Source organism: Drosophila virilis, unplaced genomic scaffold (genome assembly GCF_030788295.1).
Source record: "Drosophila virilis strain 15010-1051.87 unplaced genomic scaffold, Dvir_AGI_RSII-ME tig00001611, whole genome shotgun sequence".
NCBI lineage: Eukaryota > Metazoa > Arthropoda > Insecta > Diptera > Drosophilidae > Drosophila > Drosophila virilis.
The window spans coordinates 409,516-417,329 of NW_027212848.1; the positions used below are offsets into that span (position 1 = coordinate 409,516).

Below are 7,814 nucleotides of genomic sequence, written 5' to 3' on the forward strand. Positions count from 1 at the left end.
AATTTATGTTGAGGCTCGCAGCACTTAACGCACAACTTTTTGTAAATATACGCAATGAAATTATAAAATGAAAATATAAAACAAAATGCGAACAAAAAGGAAACGAAAGAGTAATGAAGAAAAATCACATCGGGGTCACCAAAATGTGCAGTTACAAGCCTTTTTGCAACTAATTAATTAGCACTGCCTTGTGTGGAACGGAATTCGAAAAATCATATTTTGTTTCAAATGTATTTATTTGCCGCACAGCGCGTCAATGCAGGCGGCAAAGGGCCGATGAAGAGAGTAGGCAGCAACTTACAAACTCATTTGCTCTTAAGCTGTAATTATGATTATTGCCTTCTGCTGTTACTGCACGCAGTCTCTACCGGTATCTCTACCGGTCACTTGACCAAACAGGTATTGTAACTAGATTTTTAGTGAGAACACTTATTATAGTAACTGTATACTTGTTTTTATTCTCTGAACGAGGTCTTTTGATTGTATTAATTAAAATAGTATCAATAGTATCGGTGTACTACTCGACATTCGGTGCACTCGTTATTACCATTGGTGCTTTTGTATGTGTTGTGGTATTTACTTGTTGGCATTTTACACAAGTTTAGACATAGTTTACAATTGTTTAATTCATTTGGGGCCAATAATAAAGTTTTTTTTTATTTCAATATTTATTTGTTGGCTGGCTCGAGGTCCGTGTTTGTTAAAACAAACAATGAAAAACAATTTTATTCAATTCTCTTCCGATATATTTCGGTTGCACATCGGCAAACCGTCTTCAGGGCACTAACACCAAGATACAAAAAACAATTAACAATTATAATACAATAAATTAAACATTATTTCGAACATTTTACATACATTATTTTACACGTCTGCGCTTTTTGACGTGGAGATTGTTACTGAGGTTGTTTGACTGTTTAAGAGGTGTCTGTACAAGTGAGCGCAATTTTCTGTGTCTGTCTTGTAGTTTAGTCGTTTGTAGGTTGGTGTGTTAATTATGTGTAGCATTTCCAATGTGTGTCGCTTGTTATAGTGTTGTTCTTGTTGTAAGATTGTTGTTTCATCAAAATTTGGTGTGTGGTTGCTTCTTATACAATGGGTCATAAGTGCTGTTTTCTGTATATTATTTTGATGTCTTAGTTTGAAGTCCGATTTATGTTGACTAATCCTTGTTTTTAGCTTCGATTTTGTTGTACCTATGTAGACACTATTGCACTTGTTGTTGTTATCCCCGCCACATGGTATTTGGTAAACGACGTTGCTTTTTTCGATCATCGGGATTTTCGACTTTATCTTGTTGAAGAATTTTTGTAATGTATTCGTCGGTTTGTGTGCTACTTTTATATCTTGTTTGTTATAACAGTCTGAGTTTGTGAGGCGTTCTGATAGTCGTGGTACATATATTAGTGATTTGTATATTTTAGCAGGTTCTGTTGGCTTTTTTCTTTCGATTTGTCGTCTTTTTAATAATGTTTTGATTATATTTGGGGGGAAGTCATTTTTGGTCAAAAGTTCTTTGATTTCATGTTCAATTTCTTTGTGGTATATTGTGTCCGATATTTTCATCATTCTATTCATACAGCCTAGTGCTGTATTGATTATCATACTCTTTGGGTGGTTTGAATTGAAGTTGAGTATTCGTCCGGAGGCTATGGGTTTCCTATACCACTTTATTTTGAGTGTGTTGTCCATTCTGCTTACAATAGAGTCTAAAAATGGTAATTTCCCGTCCTTTTCTAATTCCATTGTAAATTTTATCTGTTTGTGGAAGGAATTCAATTCTTTTAGAATATTTTCCACGTCTATTTTGTTCGTTATGGCAAAAAGGTCATCTACATATTTGGTCAAGAGTCTTGGTTTTATTTTTAATTTATCTGTAATCTTGTCCAACAGTTCCTCCATTAATATATCTGCGATTACTGGGGAAGCCGGTGATCCCATTGGCATTCCCTTAAGTTGTGTGTATATTTTGTCTTCGTATTTGAAATATCTGTTTTCCTGTATGCAAAATCTAACTATGTCCATAAATAGTTGTTTCGGTATATTCGTGTGCTCTTCTAATTTGGTCCATTTTTGTCTTATTGTGTCAAGTGCTAATTCTATTGGTATGCTGGGAAATAAGGATACTACGTCAAAAGATACTAATGTTTCCTCTTCTCTAATCTGGGAGTTGTTGACTCTGTCTTTAAAATCTACCGCGTTCTTGATGTTGTACCTAGAGTCCATTGTCAGATTTTTTAATATTTGTATTATATATTTGCACAGCCCGTAAGATGGAGATCCTATGGAAGAACATATTGGTCTCAGTGGAGTTCCTTCCTTGTGTATTTTTGGTAGTCCATATATCCTCGGAGGTACCGCTGTTGTTGTAGTCATCTTATTTCTTTCGTCCTTTGAAATAAGACCCATCTTGAATAATTGTGCTACGAAGGTGTTATTCTTTGTCTGTAGTCTTGATGTCGGATCCAGTCTCAATGTTCTATACGCGCATAAGTCGTCTAAAATATTTGTCATTTTATTTTTATATTCATCCTCATCCATTGCTACGGTTTTGTTGCCCTTATCCGACGATAGAATTTTAATATTTATATTTTCTTTCAGTAATTTTCGTGTCTGTTCCACTGTGTCCAGTATTGCTCGATCCCTACTGTTTTGGTTGTTCTTGGTTTTATGCTCTTTGACTAACAAAGAGAATTTTGTGCGCGCCGACTCTTGTGTTTCCTTTTCTTTTATTGTTTGCACTAGCTCCTCACCGTCTGCGATGTATTTCAAGAGAGGAAAATCTCTCTTGCTGATTGGGAGAGCGAACTTCGGCCCTTTTGCGAGTAACGCTACGACGTTTGGCGGGAATTCTATTTTTGTTTTGTTTACAAACCACTCTCTTTGCGTGTTGTTATCCGCTAAGGCTAGGTTCCGTTGATCTCGTAACTTATCGTGTTTCGTTTCTTGTCTTTTCTTGAGTGTTGTTGTTATTTTGTTTTCTATATTTCTCTCGCTCTCAAAAAACGCTTTTGCGTCATCTGTGGTCATCAGTTGTTCTATGTTTGTTTTTGCTTTTTCCATATGTTTTGTTTGTTCTTGTAATAGGTTGTGTTTGTGTTTTATAAGTAAGTTTAATATTTTGGTATGGTAAAAATGTGTGTGTCTAGTCAATGTTCTTGTTATGTCAGGGTGGGTTTTATTGTCAGTGGTCAGTATGGTCAAATGCTGTGTCAAGTTTTTGATGAAGTTAGGTATTAAATTTGATTTTCTACATTTTAACAAAAATTTTAAACTAGATTTAAGTTTAGTTAATTTTACCAGTGTTAGTTGGAATTTATTAATTGTTCTTTTCGAATCCTTGTATTTAGTTTTTATTTTTGCGTAGCTCATGTTGGTTGCTGTGCATACGGCGTGCCTTCCGTTGATATTTATTGATGGCTCTGGCGACCTTTCCATATTTCAATATTTATTTGTTGGCTGGCTCGAGGTCCGTGTTTGTTAAAACAAACAATGAAAAACAATTTTATTCAATTCTCTTCCGATATATTTCGGTTGCACATCGGCAAACCGTCTTCAGGGCACTAACACCAAGATACAAAAAACAATTAACAATTATAATACAATAAATTAAACATTATTTCGAACATTTTACATACATTATTTTACACGTCTGCGCTTTTTGACGTGGAGATTGTTACTGAGGTTGTTTGACTGTTTAAGAGGTGTCTGTACAAGTGAGCGCAATTTTCTGTGTCTGTCTTGTAAACAAAACAAAAATAGAATTCCCGCCAAACGTCGTAGCGTTACTCGCAAAAGGGCCGAAGTTCGCTCTCCCAATCAGCAAGAGAGATTTTCCTCTCTTGAAATACATCGCAGACGGTGAGGAGCTAGTGCAAACAATAAAAGAAAAGGAAACACAAGAGTCGGCGCGCACAAAATTCTCTTTGTTAGTCAAAGAGCATAAAACCAAGAACAACCAAAACAGTAGGGATCGAGCAATACTGGACACAGTGGAACAGACACGAAAATTACTGAAAGAAAATATAAATATTAAAATTCTATCGTCGGATAAGGGCAACAAAACCGTAGCAATGGATGAGGATGAATATAAAAATAAAATGACAAATATTTTAGACGACTTATGCGCGTATAGAACATTGAGACTGGATCCGACATCAAGACTACAGACAAAGAATAACACCTTCGTAGCACAATTATTCAAGATGGGTCTTATTTCAAAGGACGAAAGAAATAAGATGACTACAACAACAGCGGTACCTCCGAGGATATATGGACTACCAAAAATACACAAGGAAGGAACTCCACTGAGACCAATATGTTCTTCCATAGGATCTCCATCTTACGGGCTGTGCAAATATATAATACAAATATTAAAAAATCTGACAATGGACTCTAGGTACAACATCAAGAACGCGGTAGATTTTAAAGACAGAGTCAACAACTCCCAGATTAGAGAAGAGGAAACATTAGTATCTTTTGACGTAGTATCCTTATTTCCCAGCATACCAATAGAATTAGCACTTGACACAATAAGACAAAAATGGACCAAATTAGAAGAGCACACGAATATACCGAAACAACTATTTATGGACATAGTTAGATTTTGCATACAGGAAAACAGATATTTCAAATACGAAGACAAAATATACACACAACTTAAGGGAATGCCAATGGGATCACCGGCTTCCCCAGTAATCGCAGATATATTAATGGAGGAACTGTTGGACAAGATTACAGATAAATTAAAAATAAAACCAAGACTCTTGACCAAATATGTAGATGACCTTTTTGCCATAACGAACAAAATAGACGTGGAAAATATTCTAAAAGAATTGAATTCCTTCCACAAACAGATAAAATTTACAATGGAATTAGAAAAGGACGGGAAATTACCATTTTTAGACTCTATTGTAAGCAGAATGGACAACACACTCAAAATAAAGTGGTATAGGAAACCCATAGCCTCCGGACGAATACTCAACTTCAATTCAAACCACCCAAAGAGTATGATAATCAATACAGCACTAGGCTGTATGAATAGAATGATGAAAATATCGGACACAATATACCACAAAGAAATTGAACATGAAATCAAAGAACTTTTGACCAAAAATGACTTCCCCCCAAATATAATCAAAACATTATTAAAAAGACGACAAATCGAAAGAAAAAAGCCAACAGAACCTGCTAAAATATACAAATCACTAATATATGTACCACGACTATCAGAACGCCTCACAAACTCAGACTGTTATAACAAACAAGATATAAAAGTAGCACACAAACCGACGAATACATTACAAAAATTCTTCAACAAGATAAAGTCGAAAATCCCGATGATCGAAAAAAGCAACGTCGTTTACCAAATACCATGTGGCGGGGATAACAACAACAAGTGCAATAGTGTCTACATAGGTACAACAAAATCGAAGCTAAAAACAAGGATTAGTCAACATAAATCGGACTTCAAACTAAGACATCAAAATAATATACAGAAAACAGCACTTATGACCCATTGTATAAGAAGCAACCACACACCAAATTTTGATGAAACAACAATCTTACAACAAGAACAACACTATAACAAGCGACACACATTGGAAATGCTACACATAATTAACACACCAACCTACAAACGACTAAACTACAAGACAGACACAGAAAATTGCGCTCACTTGTACAGACACCTCTTAAACAGTCAAACAACCTCAGTAACAATCTCCACGTCAAAAAGCGCAGACGTGTAAAATAATGTATGTAAAATGTTCGAAATAATGTTTAATTTATTGTATTATAATTGTTAATTGTTTTTTGGTGTTTTTTGTATCTTGGTGTTAGTGCCCTGAAGACGGTTTGCCGATGTGCAACCGAAATATATCGGAAGAGAATTGAATAAAATTGTTTTTCATTGTTTGTTTTAACAAACACGGACCTCGAGCCAGCCAACAAATAAATATTGAAATATGGAAAGGTCGCCAGAGCCATCAATAAGTTTTTTTTTATTTTTAACAAGGTAGTAATACAAATACGGATAGTTGTTCACTTGTTGACATCTGCAAATTAACGATATTATGTATCCCGGCTTCACGATTAAGCCTTTAAAAAAATTGTCCTAAGTAAAATTTTTCATTGGAGTACAAATCATTAATTTTGAATTGCGAAATGATTCTATTTCATTGTTTAAAAAAACAATTGGAGTTATTAAATTTTAATTTTGCAAATTTGTTTACGTCATTATTACTAACGACTTCATAGACATTGGGTTGTTTCTGTTCATTTTGATTATTAAACAATTTCGTTTTATCATCTGCGCAGATGTTTTCCTGTCTATTAGATGATCTTGTTTGGGCCATCAGTATGTTTCTATTTATTCTTTTAGGTCGCCTATACTTATGCGGGATAATGTGTCCGCAACGTGAATAAAAATTGTTAGGTTAGGTTTTTAATTGAAACAAGTAAAAGGTTCTAGTCGGGAGCTCCTAGATCGACTCGGCTATTGGTTCTGATCATGAATATATATACTTTATGGGGTCGGAGATGCTTCCTTCTGCCTGTTTCATAAATTTGGATTTTGCACAAATACAATATACCCTTATACCCATTTTTAATGGGTTCAGGGTATAAAAAGGTATGTTAATGATCTATGGTCTGTTTTTACTATGAAATGTCATCCGCATATGTATACTCTAAAGTGGTTTATCGCCCAATGAATAGCTGCTAACTTTTGTTCTTTTGTGAATTTATTGCTTTTGCCTTGTGTAAAACTGCGAGAACTGGTAGCTGAATTTCATTGTATGATTGTGTCAATACCGCTCCACATGCTTCTTTACTAGCATCTGTGATTATACAAAATTCTGTGCTAAAATCGGGATATTGCAGTTAGGTTAATGCCTTTTAAAGATAATAGAAGGTATGCTGGCAATCAGCTGTCCATTCGAATTTAACATCTTTCTTATATAATCATGTTATGTGACGGGAGTATTTGGCATAATAATATAATATTATAGAATAATTAATTTCTAATAATTGCAAAATGCAACGAATCATCCAGCGCTACGGTAGAGGAAATTTGACTGATAATTTTTTTTTATTTATTTGACGGTAGTCCATTACAAATATTCGTCGTGATTGGTTTTGTTTCTAATCAACAATTATCTGTATATTTTGAACACATTTCTGTCATTACTTTGGAATGTTGAGGTGAAACATTTTTCTTGAACTTTGCTAGTACTGATTCTGCTCTTTGAAAATCGCTTGAATCAACTATATTGAAATTTTTAAGTGTTTCAAACTGAATCTTTTTTATATTGAAAATTTTCATATTGTTTGTTGTATTTAATATACGCACATGTGCGTTTTTGAATTGAGTTATTGAGTTTCCAACATATATACCATTTTCTATTTCATGATGGGGTATTAAAATTTGAACATCTTTAGTGTTTTAATTTGTCGAGTTACTTTACAACGAGAGGGACAACTATTTTGTTGTTTTCAATGCTATGAAGGATTGGAATATGTATTGAATGCTTAATATTATTTGGTCTTTATATAATTGAGCTGGATTCTGTTGAGAAATCTAATTGTCAATTGAATTTTTTATTCAAATCTATTCCAATTATTCCATCACCAGGGATCAGAAAATTGTTTAATACTATGTAAAAGTTATGTTATAATGTTCATATTCTTAATTCGAAAAATTGTAGGCCGATCGAGTTTGTTGATCCTTTGCCATCTGAGATTTTTTTAATATATGCTATATGTATTTTCGTTTTTTATACTTTTATACTATGCTTAAATTGACATTAGTTGTG

General features: G+C 34.0%; 2 protein-coding genes across 2 annotated transcripts; one reads left to right on the forward strand and one right to left on the reverse strand.

Annotated features, from left to right (window-relative positions):
• Positions 1-725: 725 nt before the first annotated feature.
• On the reverse strand, positions 726-3,729 carry LOC138911566 (uncharacterized). Its single transcript, XM_070210941.1, has 2 exons — positions 3,639-3,729; positions 726-3,563 (listed from the first exon to the last, which is right to left on the reverse strand). The coding sequence occupies exon 2, from the start codon at positions 3,436-3,438 to the stop codon at positions 865-867; it is 2,574 nt and encodes an 857-aa protein (XP_070067042.1). The 5' UTR covers positions 3,439-3,563; positions 3,639-3,729; the 3' UTR covers positions 726-864.
• A 20-nt stretch (positions 3,730-3,749) lies between these two features.
• LOC138911567 (uncharacterized) lies at positions 3,750-5,976 on the forward strand (the record flags this gene model as incomplete). The annotated part of the gene is made up of 1 exon (XM_070210942.1): positions 3,750-5,976. A coding segment is annotated over one exon (2,001 nt), but the record flags the coding sequence as incomplete, so codon positions are not given.
• Between the last annotated feature and the right edge of the window lie 1,838 nt (positions 5,977-7,814).

Coding starts and splice junctions, on each gene's coding strand:
- LOC138911566 (XM_070210941.1), bottom strand. CDS start 3,438: ATGGAAAGGTCGCCAGAGCCATCAATAAATATCAACGGAAGGCACGCC.